This window comes from Athene cunicularia, assembly GCF_003259725.1.
Source record: "Athene cunicularia isolate RWA chromosome 5 unlocalized genomic scaffold, athCun1 chr5_part1, whole genome shotgun sequence".
NCBI classification, from domain to species: domain Eukaryota; kingdom Metazoa; phylum Chordata; class Aves; order Strigiformes; family Strigidae; genus Athene; species Athene cunicularia.
Window position 1 is genome coordinate 13953163 of NW_020799101.1, and position 20860 is coordinate 13974022.

At 44.9% G+C, this 20860-nt stretch overlaps 1 protein-coding gene across 1 annotated transcript in view; it reads left to right on the top strand.

Moving 5' to 3' along the window:
• CCDC85C (coiled-coil domain containing 85C) overlaps nucleotides 1–20860 on the top strand; it is a 113787-nt gene that overhangs the window by 80661 nt on the left and 12266 nt on the right. Inside the window, exons 3-4 of the mRNA XM_026850104.1 lie at nucleotides 3950–4054; nucleotides 19359–19454. Of these exons, the coding sequence (XP_026705905.1) occupies nucleotides 3950–4054; nucleotides 19359–19454 (201 nt within the window). The remainder of the gene's footprint in view (nucleotides 1–3949; nucleotides 4055–19358; nucleotides 19455–20860) is intronic.

Below are 20860 nucleotides of genomic sequence, written 5' to 3' on the forward strand. Positions count from 1 at the left end.
TCTTTCTTTCTTTCTTTTTTTCTTTCTTTCTTTCTTTCTTTCTTTCTTTCTTTCTTTCTTTCTTTCTTTCTTTCTTTCTCTTTTTCTCTTTTTCTTTTTCTTTTTAATATTTGGATGAAACAAGGATTTGAAAAAAATTCACAGTAAAAGAGCAAGACCACACCAGAGTAGTCAATGGACAGTTATTGGTGTTTGCTGCAGACAAGTGTATTTCAGGTTACGCACGCTGTAAATTTGATCAGGTTAAGTAAAGACTGACTGTGACTCTCCTCATCTCTCTCTTGGTCTCCTTTTCTGTGTCCCTTTCTCCGCTGCTTCTCAGCTTAGAAAACATTCCCAATAAAAGTTCAACCGACACAACACTCTCCCATGGAGAATTACTTAGATGAAAATGATTTTGCTGATGAATTCCTTGAAACTCCAGAAATGTGAAGTGATTTTACCTGAAGGGTGATTTATTATAGACATGTTGCCCATTAATTGAGATAATCTCCAACAATGATGATGAACAGAGATGATCAGGGATTATACTTTTAAAATGCCGTTCTGACTAGAAAAGCAATTTGGGATTCACTTACATCTCAGTAATGAAAATTGGGTAAGGTAATAAGAGATTCCATTTTGTGAGTGAATTGACAATGCAAATACCAGGATTTTTAATTTAGGTCTAAGTGGAGTAATGGCCACTCATTCTGATGCATCATTAGTCATATCGCTTTTTAATGAGGGATTCACTTTCTTTTCCTGGTTAGCTCTAACATTGATAACAAAGCCCAATGAATGCGTAAATGTTTAGAGAAGTCTGATGAATATGTGTTACCACATCATTTTAATTTAAAAAAAGAAGAAAAAGCAGTTTTCCTTTTATGGTGAAGAAATACACATTTGCTTTTAGTGCAAGAAAAATAAATAGCGCAGAACTGTGATGGGTAGGCTGTTGTAAAAAATACTTAGCGCAAGATACATTTTGAAACCAATTCTAGAAAATAGAGAAGAAAAATTTTATTGAGTGGAGTACTTGTGAAAGGACTGGCTTTCTTGCTGATAGCAGTAGGAAAAAGTGGTAGTTTGGCCATCTCCAACACAGCTGCATTATAAATAAGGGCAGCTGAAGATTGTTTTTGCCCTACCAAACCCACACCATGCCCCAAGCATATCGTTCTTCTTCTGGATAGATCTCTGTCCAGCATTTTTATGTCTTTTATTTTCTATTTATTTTCCTTTTTTTTTTTTTTTTTCTTTTTCTTTTTTTTTCTTTTTCTTGTCTTTACTTAAGAGCTTGTTTTGATGTTCATTGAATGCAGTGGGAATTTTTCTATCAAATTGAATGTATTAGGTCAGATTCATAATCAGCAGTCACCTAACAATAGTTTCGTCACACACAAGTGCACTGTCTTAAATGGGATTTGCTTAAAAAAGGAATAGAACGAATCCATTATAAACACTTGTTAGAGCAGAGTTTTGACTGTATCTTATTTACCAACATAGTTTCAACCAGTTTAAGCCAAATTGAAATTAATGCAGACATTTACTCCAGGCAGGAGCGTGGGGCAGTTAAATCAAATCAGTAGAAACTAGCGTATTTTTAGCCACAGTAGTATGATACTGTGTGTTGACCAGACTTAGGTCTGTTTGCCTTACTTCTTTTGGTGGGCGAGGCATTTTGACTTTTTAAGAGGACAAGCTGTAGTGTGATGAAACACATGCTACATCTAATGTAGACCAACCTGTTCAGATTTGGGGGCAAGAGAACAAGTTTCTGGGAGACAAATGTCCACCAAATCTTTCTTTCTCATGCCCGTTTCTACACACCTGTGTCTCCATAAGCACATGGCACCTTGTCTTGATGCAGTTTGCAGAAACCTGAAGCAATCCAGGGCCTCTAAACACTGGCGAGGCAGTGCATGTCCTTCTGGAGCACAGCCTTCAAGGAAATCTGTGGCCCCTGGAATCTCCAGCATAAAGCAACAACCTCGAATTTTTGCTCTGCTGTTTTCTTCTGCTTTTCCCTTGCCTGTGCAACTGTCCATTCATCACAGATGTCAAGGAAGGGTGCATCAGCCCCCGAGCTGACAAACTAAAGGAATGGGTAGCAGAGTCTAAGAACCTCTCCAGGAGGTTGCTGTCTCCCCGTGCACATACAGTAGTGAAGAAGAGCTTGCACACAGCAGGGCAGTGGAAGCATAACAAACCAGGGTAAAATCCTTACAGGATAACGACCAAAAGACCCCCTACACATCACATGCCAGGGACAATGCCGGTAAAAGAGTCTTCTCATCATCTTCCTTTGTGACCTTCCCCTGAATGTACTTATCGCCCAGGCATGGTGGAGGAAACTCAGTTTTGCAGCAGTTACTTTTTAGCATCAGGAGTTATCTGCTTCAGATCTTTCTGTCTCTGACTCTCTACTGTGAGATACAAAAGAAATGTAAACCACGATTTTCTCCGATACTACCTTGTTTACAAGGGAATCCCAGATATCCAGTATGCTAATGCCATTCTGTATCACTTGACTCCATGTGAGGCACACCAGTTCCCAGCAGGTTGGGGGATACAGGACTAGCATCCATTTCTCGTGATGGCTTTCTTGAAAACTGCCCTTCTCTTAGCAGCTTGTAAAAGGAAAGTTGATAGGGTGAGTGTGCCAGAATGGTTGTGAAAGCAGTGGGTCACACTAGATGTTTTAACCTAAGAGAACAACATTTTGAAATAAAACCAAAGCTGAACATGTCCTAAAACAGGCCATGTAGCTACAAGATGTTTCTGACACTGATAGAAAATGATGTGTCCGCTCTGAATGCACCAATTCTTCTCTGCTAAATGGGAGCAAGAAATGGAAATGAACTTTCCATGTTTCCAGAGATCTGTGCATGGCCACAGTCCCCAAAGTCTCGGTTATGGTCAAGCCTTTGGGGTTATTGAGGGGTTTTTATGTACAGTTGATCTGATTTATGAGACTTCCTGTTAGATTTTATTGCACCAGTGGCCTTTCTTTGGTTCTTTTGAAGTAGAAAACATCCTTTCTACAGCAAATGCAAGTCAAAAGTCTTAATGGAGCATAAAAATCTAAGAGGACATGATTTTATAGCTTTAAAATAGAGGACAATGCACTGCTTGATACTCTTAAAAATATGAAAAGTTAATAAGGATGTTTATCAGTAATAAAAATGTATAACCTTTTCTCAGACCTTTGATTTTGGCTACTTGTGTATTGGCTTTTTATGGGTGTACTTTTATAAATGAGAAACCTGATCGTTCTAGGACCATCCTCTTTCAGAATCAGAGAACTAATAACATGAGGGAGAAACTTTGTCCCAGGGATATTATTCAGTACTCTCGACACCCAGTGCTCCTCCCTTTGAGTGAAGACTATTGAATGCATTTATCTGGTTTCTAGGGTCATATAGACTACTTTCATTTATTTGAATCTATTTAAGACCCGTGGGTGCATGCAAATTTATAACCTGTTCCTGTCACACACATTTTGCAAGTTTAGGTGCATCACAGTAGTGCTGTTTACAAATTCATTGCTTTCCACATGCAAGTGATTGGAATGGCCTATGCTGTTTTAAAAAGAAAAATCTAGAAAATGTCTCCTGGTGGATTTCTATTGCTGATTTTGATTTAATCTGAAATCCTTAAAATATTTTTTCATTTGTATCTTAACAGATGTTTTTAATGATCATGTAGGAACTTAGGTAAAATAAAAATGCCTTCTTGCTATATCACTTAATGCAGTAGACCTTGAATGGTTCATCTCCAACTTGCTTGCAAATATTTTCTCTGGGTGTAGACATAAAAAAGCATTTTATTACAATGTTCAAAGTCACTGCTGTTGCAGGGACAAGTAAGGGAACAGGTCACAGAACAGAAGTCAATACAGCAGGAGGGGAACAGCTTTCCTTCTTGTTAATATGGGCTGTCCTGTTTTCTGTTGTTGTCTTTGCAGCAGTCCAGCACAGGAGACCTGAGGACTCTGAGGAAAGGGTTGTCCCCGTACCACTCTGAGTCACAGCTCTCGTCACTGCCGCAGTATCAAGACACCCTGCAAAACGTAAGAGATGTTTCCTTACCTGTACAGACAAAGCTGCGGGTTTCCCCAAATGAGGGCATGGCTGGAGGGGCACACGTGAAGATTCTGGGGGAGCTCACCTGGCTGAGAATTCACCCTGAAACTGGTCATGCAAACGTGCAGCTGAAAACTGCAGCTGTTGGGAGGGTGGGGAGTCCCTGAAAACATTGATCTTTACCTGAGTTTGGATCATCAGCATCCCAGCATAGGATTTTCAGTTAACTGACAGTCACTGTTGTGCATCTTTTAAAGCAAGGGTATCTTGTTACACCTGCAGCTCTTTCTTTGTAAATGCCCTGAATGCCTACTGTCAAAAAGCTGCTTGTAGATGAGGTGAAAGATGGTTTGCCAAGTGTCTGGTAGTACGTGGCTGGGGCTGCTTTAATGATTAAGTTCTTAAGGCTTTCATGGAATATTTTTCTGTATCATGAATGAGGTTTATGTTTCCTAAGATTTGCCTGCATTGCTTGTTCTCAAACAACAGAAGTTTACTTTTTAGAGCTGTAAAAAGGGGGTAATAACAATTTAAGAAGGTTTGCCTAAATAAAACTCCAGTGTGAAAGTAGAGCCCCTTTTTATCCCTGCTGAACTGTGGGATGAATGGAGACCCTCCAACCAAAATAAAGAGACAAACCCATGCAAATTAAATGGAAAACTGTGGCTGAATATCCAGTTTTCTAACTTTGTACCCCATATATAGTCAGGAGACTTTATCAGGAGGGCAGAAAGACATGGGCATGGAGATGTTTGGCTGTGCTGGTGCCTTACAGTTTTGGGGATTTTGCTTTGCTTTCCTTGTGCTCAGGATTTTGATCCCCAGCTTGGTTCCAGCTGGGAGATGCTCAGTTGCCCTGTGCTGATTGCCTCAAAGAGCATGGCTAAACACAATTTTACATTTGTCTTGTGGGTCAGGCTGGAACACAGCCGGCAGCTTCTACATAGGAGCTGTACCTGAGCTGGGAGCTCACAAGAGCCTTCTCTGCCTGAGCATTGGCCCCCACACCTCAACGGTGCTGCATGAGGGCTGGCAGCAGATGGTGCTGCCTGCTGGAGCCCTTCCTGGACACTTGTCCCTGCTTTTCCTCCTTCCTCAAGGAAAAGGTGGCACCTGGTGTTTATGGAGAGGCCTGGGTGCTGCATGACACTCATCTTCATCTGTCACCCTGGCTCTGTTCTGCCGCCTTTGTGGGAAGATGATGGAGAAAAAACAACACCAGCTCTGGATCCAAATCCACTTTGTCTGGAAGACTTACGTAGCCATTTATTTACTTCTTGTTACCAAAATCCCTTTGGTTTGTGGCTTCACACGGTAGATTGTTTTTGAGATAAAGGATAACAATCACAAATTCATGCAGATGTCTTTGAATATCTCAGGTACCTCCCAAAAAGCAGACAGTTAGACATACCTGACTTTCTCTGCAGCCTTTTTTTTTTTTGGCAGCAGGCACAAGTTTGTGAGAAATCATTCCTCTTTGTGCTTGTCCAGTCTTCACGCAGGTGAGTGATGGACAACTAGTGTCGGCTCCAAAGCTGTCATCGTAGTCACTGCCTGTGCAACTCTTTGCGGAAGTTCCTCAGCACATCCCTCACTGTCACAGTTGGCACGTAGACATCACTCCAGCTCTTCATGGTTCTGATGTACCTCAGTTAATGAAACAGTTTGGTGTTTCTAATGGATCCTAGATCATGGACAACAGTGAACACTCAAGGTGCAGAATCAAAAGTCACTCATAATTGCAGTCTGTGCACTGTTTAGTGAGTGGTGCATCATGCAGTTGGTGACTTACAGATTTGCTCTGTGGTCTGCAGCTACCAAATATCCATGAAAAAGCAGTCCCAGGGGATTAGTTCTGACCTACAAGCCTCTGGCCATTGCAAGGGAAGGTGTGACATGTATGTTAGTTTGAACTGATGGCAGGCTGGTTGAACTCCCCAGCCCTGGGAACTACAAACCAGAGTCATCTTGCAGGGTACCAGAGGCTCCCTGTGTCCTTTAGGAGATGAGGGTGATTCCCTTGAGCTCAGACTCTCGAGTGAGGCACGAGAGGAGGTGGCAACAAGCAGCTCCTTCTGGGACCTGCCATTCCCCTGGGATGAGAGGGGCCAGCTCCAGGGCAAGCTGGTTGGGCTGACTTGATCTTTCCCATCACCAGCAGCCACCAGACCTGCTCAGCCTTGGGCCAGATGATGTCTGTCCCCATGCCATGATGTCCCAGGCATGGGAGCTGAGTTCAACATACCTGTAAGCAGTGCACTGCTGGGGATCCAGTGGCCAGCTCAGTATCTAGGTGTCAGTGATGGAAATGATCCCAAAGCATCCTTGGAGGACTTCTGCTTGCATTTGCTAGCCCAGGCTGTTGCTATGTCTTCAGTACTGTGCTTCTCCATGGTAGCTAGAACAGATTTTTTCACCCATGTTTCATTCATGTCTTGCCTGCGCTGCGTGTGTTCCCTTCATGGCTCCTCCATGTGCATGTGGCAGCTCTTGGAATGAGTTCTGGCACTCGGATTAGCAGCCCTACAATTTACTGCAGGAAGCTGTTGGAGGAGTAACACTGGGGAGTCTCAGATGTGTGACTGGAGTGCACAGAGAAGGTGATGCTAAGTCTGTCCTGGAAACTCTTCTAGCTCAGAACTTTTCTGGAGTTTATCAGTACCAGGTGGGAGTTACCAGTTTTGTTTATTGGCATTGTCCAAGGAGTCTGGATTGCCAGGTCATACGGTTTCACCTCTGATTAGTGAGGTGGAAATTACATTTTAGTAACACTGGAAGTTTTAGGAGAATAACAGAGGTTTTGGGTAATTGCTGTTGCAGAGGGAGAAGCTCTGTTGGTGCAGTGCTATGAATCATGACTGGGAGCTGTGCCTGCCACTGTGGAAGGACTCCTGCAAACATATGTACTTTCTTTTCACCTCTCTGTGCCTCAATATATCCCTTGAAAGAATTAGGTGAGAAGTCACTCATTCCATAGCATGGTTTTCAGGCAGTTCTTTATTACTAAGCTAAATAGCACCAAGTGCTTCAGGATGCTCCAGGAGTGGACACTAAAAGGCAGTGTTTAATTTTTGGAACAGTATAATGTTGCTGGAGAGCTCACATGTTTCTCTCATGGGCTTTCTCCAATGCTAATCAAATGATGAGTGAAGGCTGGGAGGTGGAGTTGTCCACACTTGGGTGTCAGCTCTCAGGTCTCTCACTCTCCATAAAGCCACCCTACACAGTGCGTAACCCTTGGTCACATCTAATTGCTGCGTTATGTTTCTGACATGGTGAGAATGTATGATGGAAAAGAAAATTCCCCATCCATAGGGAAAATAAGACTCTTATTTTATTACTAATAATCATGTTTCAGCAGTTCATTTTCTAAGAGGTGAAATCTCAGCTGCTGACTTCTGCAGCATTTCAGACCCCTGTAGCACAGCTGAGGGTGAATGCGGTGGCCGAGGCACAGCCCGGAGCTTGCATCTCTGTCTCTTCTCTGCAAACTTTGGCCTCTTCTTGGGTGCTCCAGCTGTCCACGTGGACCTTCGTGTTCCTGCCTGCTGCCCTGTGGCATCTCAGTGCCTAGGTATGGGAAGGTGGCCTGAGGACTGCTCATGTTCATATGATTGGAGGTACCTTCACCTTGAGAACCTCATAAGCCAGCTGCCTGAGAAGCCATTTATCCACATTGGTATAAAACGCCATTAAATGTGAACCATCCTTTTACTAGCAGTCAGAGCTAGCCTGACTGTCTTAGACTCAAAATTTACTATTAGTGTTCACATGGTTTATAATAGGAATCCTGCCTTTGGTGAAAGTACTGTAGAGGTTTGTAATGGAAATAGTGTTAGTGTGTATGGAGTGTAAATAGAAAAGCGTGTGTGAAATCACCAGCAGGAATGCTAGAGCAAGGGACACATAGCCTGTGATGATGACCAAAGACACAACCAGCAGCAAAAAAATGAATAAATGCTTCAGGATGTGTGTTTTGTGTCAGGACCAAGGTTATGCTGTGATGTGCCATTGAGCTTTCTGTGGTTCTGAGAGGAAGGTTTATCTAAAGCGCCCAAAATGAGGGAAAGGATACAACAGGCACCAGCTTTCCTAGGGTTTATGAGGGGTGAGTAAACAAGATGTTGAGTTAAAGATCAGCCTGTAATAACTACTGACTCCTAAAGCATGTGAAAAATGTGTCCAAAACCCAGTACTTTGCTGTCAATGAAGAGGGACACCAGAGCTGTCATTAGGACTTGCTAGTGGATGTCCCTTGTCCTCTGTGTCACACACAGTGACCCCAACCATGCCACATACACATCTACCTTTTGGTGAATGTGTGTGTGTGTGAGGTTGTAGGTGTGCAGGTGTGAGTGACATGTTAGAGAAATCAATTTTACATTAAAATAAATATCACTTTCCTCTTCCTTACGTTTATGTACTGAATTTGTACTGCGGTAGTTTTCTGTGTGACCCCTTACTGAGGAGCAGGAGCTCCCAGCAGTGCCCCGGCCAGGTGTAGGAGTATGTGTCTGCAGGTGGTGGCTGGAGGAAGGGACCCGTGCTGATCCAGGGTCTGGTGCTGGGAGTCCCTGGGAAAAGTGCCTGCAGATAAACTCTGCAAGGACTGAGCAAAGCTCCCTGTTTTGAGAAGACAGTGATGATGGTGCCATTGCACAGACTTTATATACATCCCTAGGGACTACAAGGGAAAAAAAGGGAAATTTCCATTAGGGTATTCAAAGCTGCATCTCTCAGAAGTCTGGTTTAGGCTACAGGCCAGCATGGGAAGAGACAATTCCATTTTCCTCCCTAAATCTACTCCAAAACCAGTGAGGTCCACAGGAAAATGCAAAGAAGCAGAACAAGTATGGTTATGTGATAGAGAGCACTTGACTGAGAGGAGCGCTGAGTCCCTGGCTTCCCAGCACTGCCTCTCAATGCATTTTAATCAGTGCCTGTTTCCAGCAGGATGCAAAGCCTGGGAGATGGCTCTGGCTGCCTGGCTGCAGCACACTGGCTTCTTTGGCTCCTTCCCTTGATTTCCCACCACAGTCACAACCAGCTGCATTTTGTAGCTCTGCCTTGTAGCGATACTTGTGAGAAGTGTATTTCATTTTGCCATATGGCACACCCACTACTATAAAAACAAACCCAAATGTTTGTGGTCTGTAGGTGTCAAGGGAAGCCATTAGATGGGTTGGGAAGGGATGATAAGAGAGTCCTTGGCTAATGTGCTGGTTGTCTCCTGAGCCTGTGAGAGCAGTGGCGAGGAGAGGTGATACAAGGGCATGTAGTAGCTAACCCTAACCCCAGTGACAGTCCTGTCCCTTCCTCAAGTCTGGAAAGATGGTGGTCTCCATCCTCTTCAATACAAGTGCAAAGGCAGAAGAAAAGTGAGAAGGTATCTCTCCCTCAGCTCCCTGCAGAGGAAGAATGAAGCTAGCCCCTTTGCCAGGCTGGCATATTCAGAGAGACATGGCTGTGTCCCAAGCCTGGTCTTGGGTCTCACTAGGGGACCCAGAGCAAGTCTGCTAGTGCCTTCCTCAGCCTGCGTGGGAGTAAATCTGTTCCTCTCTCAGGGGAGAACTGGATCAGCTTCTTCAAGCCAACCTCACTTTTCAAATCAAATTTGAAATGGCCAGAGACCACTGTTCCCATTGTGGTGCCCAGAAGACACACCCAGAAGAGCCAGGGGAGCCATCTGGTCATTGATGCCCCTGCAGAGTCACCCAGAGCACAGGGGACCTTATCATGGCCCTGAGGTGTCCCTGCGCAGCAACCCTGCCGTTACCAGCATGGAGCCCCCAGCCCCTCGCTGTGCTACACAGAGCCCCAGGGCACGGGGATCCCTGGGCTGCCCAGTACCTCTGGAATCCCCAGGAATGCTCTTTGCAGCTTCAGCAATGCATCGCAGCCTCTCAAAATGCCTTCAGCCCCTTCTGTCACTCCACCAAGCCCAAGGCAGTGCCCCAGTGGTCCCCCGCCTTCTCCCATCCCCTCACCCCCGTGTGTCAGTTGAGCTGAGCTCTGCTGGCATGAGTTGGAGGATGACCCCAGGACTGCTTCTTACCTTCCCCCAGCAGCGATGATGGCCACGGTCCTTTCTGGGCAGGGGGAAACAATGATCGAGGAGCGCGGCAGAAGGCAGCTCCTTCCTGCCGGCAGCACGGATACCACCAGGATGCTATTGAGCAGACAAAGAGAGAAATTCAAGGCAGCCGTTTTGCTGCTGCGGCAACAGCGACTGCGGAAGGGAAAGTAAAATGAAAGATTTGTTGGGATTTGCAGCCCGGGGAGCACTATTGTGAAGCTTCAGTATTACCAGCAGCTGAGAACAAACTGATCCGTTTTTGAAGGCAGCTGCCCTTCATCAGCAGTTACTGTAGCAGCTCTGAGCGGCGGGTGGCTTTTTTCCCCACAGCAGCCAACCACCACAAAGTTTGTCAATGACAAAGTTTGGGGATTTGATGAGCGAAAGAGGCATTGACAGGCCGTGTTCATAAACCACCCTCACAGGTAAACCACAGGAGGCAAGTAAAATTAATCTGCTTTGAGGATCTGCTGTAGTTTCTCATGCTCGCTTGTCGCATGTGTTTGTGTGGGGCTGGCAATGGGTCGGGGGAGAGAGTTAGGGGCACGGCAGACCCTCGCTCTGCCTCAGGCTTGGGAGGAGACAGCTTCACCAGCGACAGCCAGGGCAGCCAGGCTGAAATGGGAGCTCTGGAAGGGTAATACAGATGTGCGCAGGTCTTCTGCATCTGCGTGCATCCTCCACCCACCCAGAGCCTTTCACCTGGGCCATACCTAAATCACATTTACGTCAAAATCAGGGAAGTCTTAAAAATACCCGCTGTTTCCTTCTGAAATCAAATGTACTTGATGTTCCTTTATTAAAAGAACTAACACCTCTCAAAATCCTTGCGCTGATAGTGCCCCTGTGAGTCGGCTGGAGTCAGTGCACTTTGTCCGTGTGTTCAGCATGGGCTCGCTCTGTCGGTGGCAGTCAGACGACTTCTTGTTTGCTTGTATCAGGTAGTTACGGGCTGAAGCTGCTCTGAATATGTCATGCTGGTGACAGTTTTAAAGTCCAAGTGGGCAGCTGAAGGTGCCGGTGGGCCGTTTCAAGAGCACGCACCCATTTCAGCTCCCCAGCACTGGTACCAAGGCAGACAGCAGCCGCTCTCCTCTCCTCTGCCCCCTGCCGCCGAGGAAGCTGCCTCACCCGGAGCTTCCCAGGGCTGGAGCTGCAGTCCGCTGTTCCTGCGGTGCTGAGAAGAGGCACCCTTCCTGTTTGTAAATGAGATCCAGTTGCAAACAATGTCCTGACTTTGTTTATCCTGTCTGGGGCAGTCCCTCAAATCCTCCCTTTCCTTTGGTGCTCCAGCACAGCCCGTACAGCCAGTGCTGTGTCATGGGGGCCAGGGAGAAATGCTGCTTCTTTCCTCAGGCGTCCTTGATGTTTATGTTCAGAAAGAAATGAAACAGTTAAATTGTTTCTTTGTTAATCGTAAGGGCTGTGTAAGACCTTTGTGTTACTTAAGTAGATTTCCTGACCTCTGCAGAGGCTGTGAAGATGCAGGAGGTGGTGGCTGAGCCATACAGATGGGCTCTGCCTGGCTCCCGTGCAGACCCAGCAGTTAATTCATGGATTTGAATGTTTACATGACCAGCTGCTCTCTATGATTAAAGGCAGCAAATTAAGAATGCCAAAGGAGATTAGCATCTGCAATAAAGTCCCTTGATTTGATAGGGAAGATGCTAATACAGAGTACTGATGGCTCCTGCACTCACTCCTGCCAGTGGTCGGAACCCATGTTGTGCTGGGGAGCCAGTGTCTCTCTGCGGGACCTCTGACATGTTTCTTCTCCTGTGCCTGGTGGCAGGGTGTCAGGCACTCGCAACGGTGACTTTGGGAACTTAGGGCTGTGCAGCCATTTAAGCGCACAAGGTGGGAGCGGGTGGTTTTTGTTTTGTGCTGCATGCTGGCAGGCTTTCTGCACAGTAGACACAGAATAACAACAACCAAGTGTCACCATCGCTTTGGATCATCTGCCAGGCAGACTGGACATGTAGAGACCTGGGTGCTCCCTGGCTCTGGTGAGGGTGTCCTGCGCTCACCCGCAGCAGGGTGGCAGAAAGGCTGTGCTTAGCACAGTGTGGTTTGCAGAGGAGCCGACACCATTCGCTTCTTCATGCCTCTGGGAAATCTCCTTGCAGCCAGCAAGGAGCCCTGGGGCTGCTGCCAGGGGTGCCTTCAGGTAGCCTTGGCCCTGGGAGGCTGTGAAAGGAGCCGGACCCCTTCAGGAGCACCATGAGTGGTGACAAAGACAGAGCTGCCATGGGCATGAGAAGATGCAGCAGGGAGGGAACGGGCTTCAAAGGAAGGGAGGGCAAAATGTCAGCCTGGCGTCATGTCACGCTTCAGCGCTGCACAGCACCACTGCTTTGTTTCAGCCATTAACCCCCCTGCAGCTGCAAGGCAGCGGAGGATGGGAAATGTGGCCCGGGCTGCAAAATGATGAGGGGGTCTGACCTACCTTTGTGGGGCCCAGGGAGTTGCTCAGTCTGGTGGTAACGGGAAATTTTTTGGTGTCTGATCTCCTGGGGATGCCACTTGATCTCTACATGAAGGGAAATTTTTATTTCTGAATGGACCAACTGTCTGCATGAGCCCAGTGCTTGCACTTGGTGGTGCCTGTGCTGCATTTTTGACAAGGACACTGTGCTTTGGGGCTTCAGTGTGTTCCCTGTGAGGGTCTGGGGATGCTTTGCCCATGCTAGAGTGGTTCTGTGCTCTTGGTCCTTGATTTTACTGCTGGTTTTCCCCATCTGCCCCCCAGCACTGTCTCTGGCTGGAGCTCCTGCAGGCATTTTCTAAACTTTGTAGCCACAAGTGCCATTCACAAAACCAGAATATGGTGCACTCCCCACTCCGGCAGCATGCTGGGGCTGGGATTTGCAGTCAGACACGGCACCTTTCCATGTTATTGTTTGGCTCTGCCACCTATTTTCCACGTGGCTGTGGGCATGCCTCTTGCTTGTCCCTTAACAGTTCCTAATTTATAGAGCAGTGTCAGCACCTTTATTTATGTCAAACACCTGGATGGTGATGGGTGCTAAAGTAGGGCCCAAGTATAATTCAAACCTGGGTAAGCAGGCTGCAAACAAAGCCACTGTGAGATAAATAGACGTGCCTGAGAATTTTATTGTGAGTTGTCTGGCAGTGCCTGCCTGTAATGTAATTTTCCTTGTTCTGTCTTGGCAATAAAAACTTCACAGTGTCTGATAGGACTCCATTTAGCTTTAATGTTGTCTGTGGTATGCCATTAGAAAAGTGTGGTTTATTTAATTGGGTTTGAATCCTAACTGTCTGCTTGTTTTTTTGAAATGGTAGACAAAAATTAATAGAAAGCAAGGAGAGGATGTGAAGTTCAGAAGCACTGACACTTGCTCACACACTCCATGTTGGTCTGAAGCACCCTCAGTGCCTGGGCTGTGACTGTTAGGCGAAGTAAAAGCAGCATGATGCTCTCCTCTGGCTTTTGAAACTTAGTCTTTTGCAGTCTTTCTGCAGATCAGGATTAGCGCTCTCAGAGCTGAGGTAAGAAAGGATATCATTAAAAGACAGAATATAATTGAACAGAAAGAGATTGAAAACTGATGGCAGGACCAAGGTCTCATGTCTTTTCATATCCCTCGAGGAATCAAGGAGAAATTGTTTATTGCAATTTCTCTGTTAGTTTTTGAGATTTCTAACCCCAAACCTCTAAAAGAGCAGACACATGTTAGGCTCTTTTCTTCTTGGGTTCCAAAGCATTCCCACTCTTACTAAGAAACGTTCATATTTTAAGCCTTATTTTGCCTCTGTGGAGGTGTGTCATTATCAGAAGTTCTCAGCATGCCTGTTACAGAAAGTCCTATTAATTTTGTTCTTCCAAACACGTTGGAATGGAGTATTGACGGCAGTGCTTGTCAGCATCTGTGCTGGACCACATCCCATGCAACCAGATAGAGCCAGCAAGGACTCATTAGGCAACTTGGTTTTGGACACTGGCAATGCCATCATGGCTTGATACAGAGCAGCAGATGTTCTCCAGCAGCTGCAAGTTGAGGCCTTTGCTTTTCATATTTTGATAGAGCAACTTGTTGGATACCTGGCATTTAGCCAAAGTCAAACCATCACAGTCTCAGATTAAAAAAGATCATTGGCAGTATTTATGGTCATTGGATTTTATTTCTCACATCAGTGCTGTTGCTTTGCTGATTGTCTTTGGGTTCTCGGCTGTGGCAGTGAGTGGGGTTATTTTGGTTTGTTTTCTGCTTTGGATTTGAGGCTGTTACCAGGTCAAATGTCATTCTTAGCAATAGAGAACTGGAGGATTTATCCCTTGTGCATGAAATACTGCTTCAAGGATGCTCTGGCATGAGAGACTGTAGAGTCCCGCTCTCTTTTCTTAAAATCTATTAATGACACAGCTGGACTGTGAATTTCCTTACAGACTTGGAGATTGAACTATAAACTCTGCAGGCTCCAGTGAGAGGTTTCTGGAAGGGTCTTGAACAGAATTGGGCTTTCCTGGTGGATTTGTGGTTTGGGCATGCAGGGTGTATGACGGGTGGAATGGGGAGAGGGCTGATGCTACGTGGGAACAGTAAGGTCAGAGAAGTGTGTTGGTCCCATCAGAGACACCAGGAAATATCCAGCACTGATCTGCTTGAAATGGAGGAGCAGGCAAGGGCTGAAAGGAAAATGTATTCAGTGGTGCTTCAGTACTGCTGTCTTCACAGAGGCAGCAGAGGAATAGCTCTTGTCATGGTTTCTCCACTGGGAGAGGGGCTGGGGGTGTGTGTACTTAACACTTGACTCCCATGAGGGATGTGAAGAGCCTCTCCAGGGGCCTCTCGGGACACCGCAGTCCCAGAGCCGTCTCAGCAGCAGAGGCAGAGCTGCTCTTTCCAGGGCTGAACTCATCACAGATCCATGCTACAGCAGTCTCAAATCCTCTGAACTGCCACAGTGGTTTGCAGAGCAGCAAAAGCACCAACTTACCTAGGAAGCATTGGATGGGTCACACACAGCTCCACGTTAGGTTCCCTGGGACTTCTGCTTCTTAAAGACATCTCTTGAAGAACTATCTCTGGGTCTCAGAGGTGCAGTGGTCAACAAACCCTGTGTGTAGAGAAGGAGGATAAGGTGCTTCCTCCAAGCACTTGGGAACCCCAATGCATCAGATACATAACTTAGAGCCCCCCGCTCTTAATTAGGCTGGTAACCTAATTGCTGGGCTGCTCCTTTTGGCAGTGTAACTGTGACTGTGGATGAAACAGAAAGTGGTGTGTGATGTAATTCTACCCAGGTGACCATCTGACACCACAGCATAGATGTACAGTTGTTTTCTTTTTGAACTACAAATTCCTTGTATAAGTGATGAGTTGAACAAGCTAACTTCCAGTCTTGTCTCTGCTGCTGTAAACCTGGAGCAAAGTTAGTTGACACCAAAGAGAATAAGAAACCTTGCATTTTGAAATGACTCAGCCTCAGCAGAAGCAAACTAGAAAAACAGCCAAGCTGGTGTTTCTCAACAGCTTTATTATAAGTAAAGGAGCACCCTTTTTGGTGACTTCTGAGCTGTCTTTTAGCACCATTCATTTATATAATTATGAGACCACATGTGACACCTCAGCCACATGTCTGAGGATGAAGAGTGAACCATCTCTGAGCTACCAAACACTATGAAAACCGAGCAAGTGAAAAAGCCAGAAGTCCATGTAACACGAAGAGTGCATGTTTGACAAAACCAGACAGGAAGAGGAAATTGAAAGTGATACATGCCCCAAAACACACTGTATTGCTTTTTGCCTATATGGGCAATTTCTGCTTCTTAGGATGTAACCAGATTAACCTTGCTATTATTGTCCATCAGGGTGCTGAGTCAGTTGTGTTCCTGTGGCTTTGAGAATGTCAGCTATAGGGAATCGGAAGGGCTTGTGTTTCTGGAGTGATGGAGGTCCTCGGAGTAGCTGAGTTAGAGTGCTGGGGTGCAGCTGTGGTAATTCTTAGTGACAGTTTCCAAATGTGTCTATTTTAGGCATGAGGAATCTCCACCATCTGTGTGATTTCAGCTCCTACCTTAATGCTGACTTCCTGAGATTTCCCCCTCCCTCCTGCCCTTCTTCCAATCTCCTATCTCTGGTTCCCCCTCTCCGGCATTTCATTTGAACTGGTTTCCTGCTGGGTGAAATGCACATCCTCTTCTTTCTTCCCATTCCTTCCCTTCTCTCCCACTGTTGGCAGTTTTCCAGTCCAGAAACCTTGACCTTATCTCCAATTCCTTCCATTTCCTCCCCTTTAGCTAACACTATTGGTGAACTCTGCCCATTTTCCTCTCCTCCATCCTCCAAAGGCTGGCCATGCATCCTGCTGGATATGTTGTCATTTCTTTCCTTGATGACTACCGTCCCCTCTTTTCTGGCCTCCTTTATGTATGCCTTTGTGCAGGAAACTGATAGGAGTTTGGCTGAAATTTTTTTTTTTTTTGGTGAACTACACTGGAAGCAGTGGGAATGAAGTGCTCACTCCCCTTTATAAAACTCTGACCCTTTGTGTGTCTGGAAAGAGCCATTTCTAAGGGTGCAATTGCACAAAAAGAGCTAAGTGTAATGATAAATATTAAGCCACCCTTAGCAGTGTGGGTAATTTTACTTGTTACATCCTACAGTTGCAAAGAGCGGGGATGTTGGTGAGATCTTTGCTTGCTCCCCCACTTTCTTCACATGCATGTTTGGCCTTTTGTAGTAAGTCTGTGGACTGAGGCATAGCAGGCCAACAGCGTGGTTGTTTGGTGACCATTGCACTCATCAGTTTGGATATGTGTTTCAGCTGGTTGGGGGCTTTGGCTTCCAATCTAAGGATCAAGTATCATGTCTATTTTAGAAATGAAATAATCTGTTACTGAGACTCCAACAGCAAGTTTTGGGTCTACCTCCTTTGCTGCATCCCTCATTCTTTAATTTAACATTATTTTTCTCTCTTCAGTCAGATTCTCTACCTGTGTTCAGGTAAAGCTCAGTTGATTGCCCTTGGCAAATTTCAGCCACTCATCTGAGAAAGAAGGTGGCCCTTTGAATGTTTTTTGTGTGATACAACATATCTAGTGCATCAGTGTGCTTGCAGGATTACTTTTATCTTGTCAGCATGGTCAAGCTCTTTAGAAAACATTTCTTTCTAATTATTCTGATTTCATTTGTATTCTGGAATAATTTTGAGAGTGATTATAATAATGAAAATGCTTTGTAGCTCATTAGTGACTTGAGTTCTGTGAGGAGAAGCTGCTGCTGCCTGTCATGCAGGGAGACCTGGTGATCTACTCTAGTTTGGTCAGAAAACACTATTTAAAATATTGCCAGCAGCAGGATCCAGCAGAATTTATTTTACTTTGTCACATTATTCTCAACTCAGAAGAAATATTGAATGTTAGACCTTTGCTTGGTATTCCCTGTGTTACTTCTAAAGAGGGCTGTGGGGGAAGATCCATATCAAGTATGGTTCATGGCCATAAACTCCTAAATATTCTGCTTTCAGTTGTCATGATCTTGGTTATTTATGGAAAGAAGGCAACTTTCATGCTGAAGCCAGAGGAATCATGCATGTATTGGTGTCTGACCTCTGTGGGATTCTGGAAGGACTCTGTTGGATTTACCAGCTCTGTGAGAAATTTATAACCCATTTTGGAGTCTTAAGTGGTAGCTGTAGACTGGTTGGACCTGGTCTCTGGTGCTCCCTCCCCAGCCTCTGCCTTTTCTCTGTGACATTATGGACAGGATGGCTGAGGACATGTCCCCAGGCAGCCACAGCTCCAGCAAGCTGTAACCCTCTGCCAGCAGGTCCAGAACCATGCCCAACTTGTGAGTGTCTTTTGGTCTCTGTGCTTTGGCAGTCTGTTAAATCTTCTTGGAGAATTACCATGGAGTTATTAAGTCTAATTTTCGTTTTTCTGAGATGCCTGCATCTCAGAAAGAAAGTTTTTGTAACACCAGCAACTCCGCTCATGAAGATTGCTATTATGAGTAAATGGCTGTTGGTCATGACATGGGTTAAGCACAGATCAGTGGCCTAGGCATGAAAGGCTCCATGCTTTTCGTGCTATTTTTGTCAGTAGCCTAATAGATTGGCCAATCTTTTTCTTTAATATATGCACATGAACACTTTTATTAGTAAAAAGTCCCCCACAACTTAAAACATTTGGAAGAATGAGAGGTGGCAAAGTGCCCGTCGTTGGTCCTCCTTTCTGGCATGACTAGCTTGCTGGCCTTAACTTAGAAAGCAAAGTGATGAGATGAAGCATAAAACATGCTGTGTTTTTAAACGTGGAAAAGATGAGAACTGAGTGCCTCGTGTGTTGTATGTGAAAGCATTCCTCTGATGGTGCTACATGTCGCTCTGCCATCCTAATTTGCTTTCAGAAGCCCCCAGTATAATAATTCTTTGTGTTTCCTAAAGGATGTGAAGACTAAATACAAGTTTGGTCAATGGTTTCATTGTTGATTTCTCCCACTGCTACAAAGCAATGCAAAAATATTAGGGACAGGCAGGGTGCATCTCACTGAATAAAGATATTGTGTCTCTCATCATCCAAGTCAGATGGCTTTAAAAAAAGAAAGCCCTGTGAAAAGTGCTTACAAGGCTGTTTGGACAGTAGAAATCTTTCGTAAAATGTAATTTCGGCATCTTTCCCAATGAGATCCTTCATGCAGGAGGGATGGCCGGCATTTTGGAAACAAACCCAGCCAACATTAGGTTTGGACATCTGCTTATTTTAAGGTTGCTTTCACAATTTTCTCTGTAGCTGAAGATTGGTACTTGATGTCTATGTGAAAATGTTGCCAGAAAAGCAATGAGGTTATGCCAAGTGTTTCTTTCATGAATGTAGCTTCTTAGAAATGACCACTTCGTTGGAAAATCATCTTGTTTGCATTGCTTTCTTGGCTAGAAGGATGAGAACTGTTTGATCTTGTTCTTGTACAAAGTTATCCTAAGTGAGCAAAAAATGTTTCTTCAATCAATCAATGTAGCTTTAAACCAGGGTGATCTCTTGACTGAGTACATTTAGACTGAGTGATGGCAGGCTTAAATGGCATTAAATCAAGTGACTTGTGAGGAAGGGGTAGTCGTGTCTTTTGTCTTTGCAGGTGGCTGAAGGGGGTTGAATTTGAGAGAAGCTAGTGCTCAAATTTTTTTTATATTTTCTTCCTCCTTGCTTAAATTACCCAAAGGGAATTAAAACATACCTTCTCTTATTTCAACAGGGACCAGCTCGCATGACATCTGATCTTGCGTCTTCTCCTGCAGCAGGATACATCCCTGTTGGTCAGAAACCAGAGGCTGTTGTGCATGCTATGAAGGTGAGGATGCTGCAGATCCCCACAGGGCTGTAGGGCTGTGCTGCACAGCGCCATGCAGTACGGTGCCGTGTGGTGCAACAGACTTCAAAGTGGGAGAACTGGATCTTTGCTCTTCTCATGGAAACACAACGAGAAATAGAAAGTTCGTACTCAGGCAGGTTGTCAGTAATAGGCACCTGTATCATGATGAATAATCATTGTTTCACATAGTTGTGGAGTGAAGTAAGAGCTTGCGTGACTATTTTTTTGGGTGGGAAACCTCCAACAAAAGCTGCTGATGCTGAAGGTGTTGGTTACCCTTTCTTTTCATCAGTCCTGTGTAAACTGGGTCTCTGGGTTGACAGTGGTGACTGAAATGCTGTTTTTAAAAGGTACACAAAAACTGCAGTTCCTACATAGATTTTGTTATTGAAAATCCTGCAGCAGTCTTCAAAGGAGAGAGTCTTTATTTTATGTAAATGCACAGCAAACCATGGCATCCATGTAGATATGTGCATCATCAGTGGGGATTAAAGCCAGGAGCACTGGCAATAAAAACTGTGGGACACTGCTAGCTGAGTTAAAGGAAAAAACTTGCACTGTGATTTCACAGCCTTTGTCAAGTCCTAGTGACCATCCATTAGCAGGAGAAATGTAATACCCTGGTATTTGTTACATGTTTAACTAGTTCAGCAAGTTACCTCTGAGTATCTAAGGGACATGAATGCACAAATCCTTTCCAAGGTGCCATAGGGGTGGCTGGAAAGTCTCTAAATTAGGCTCTGGCTGGAATACACTGATTTCTAAATTTAGATTTGTTGAAGCTGTAAAATTTTGTACAGGGTTAAAAAGCTTTCATCAAATCAAAGGATGGCTACTCTGGAGCTAAGATCCCCATAGTCAGTGCTGGAAAAAAGGTTCAGCGGTGGCATTGATACTAACTTAGCCTGTCCTAGACCTGGAGACTGGTGCTTACAAAGCTCTTTGCTTTGTATCTTTCCACATCTGACAGCTAAATAAATGACACAGTTTTTACTCATAGCTTTGATCTACAAGTTAACTAATTTTTCTTGGGTTTAGTGTTTTCGTCTTACTTTTTTGTGCCTCTCCAGGGTCTCTTGACTCTAGGAGGTGGCACGTGGTGGTGGTAAAACTGACAAGTGTCAGGAGAAGCAGTAGTGCAGCTGGCAAGGATGTTGGTTCCACTGGGCAGCTGCAAGATCCTTAGTGGATATTGAGTGTCACTCTTCCTCAAGTAGTTCATCTTCTATGTATTTATGGTGTGTGAGGAATTACAAAAGACAAGTTTGGTTTGGATCAAATTTTAATTTAAATTATAAAAGATCCTTCAAGATGAAAATCTTGATTTTTCAGCTCACTTGAGGCTTTATATACGCAGATTCAATAACTCATTGGATCTGAAGAGA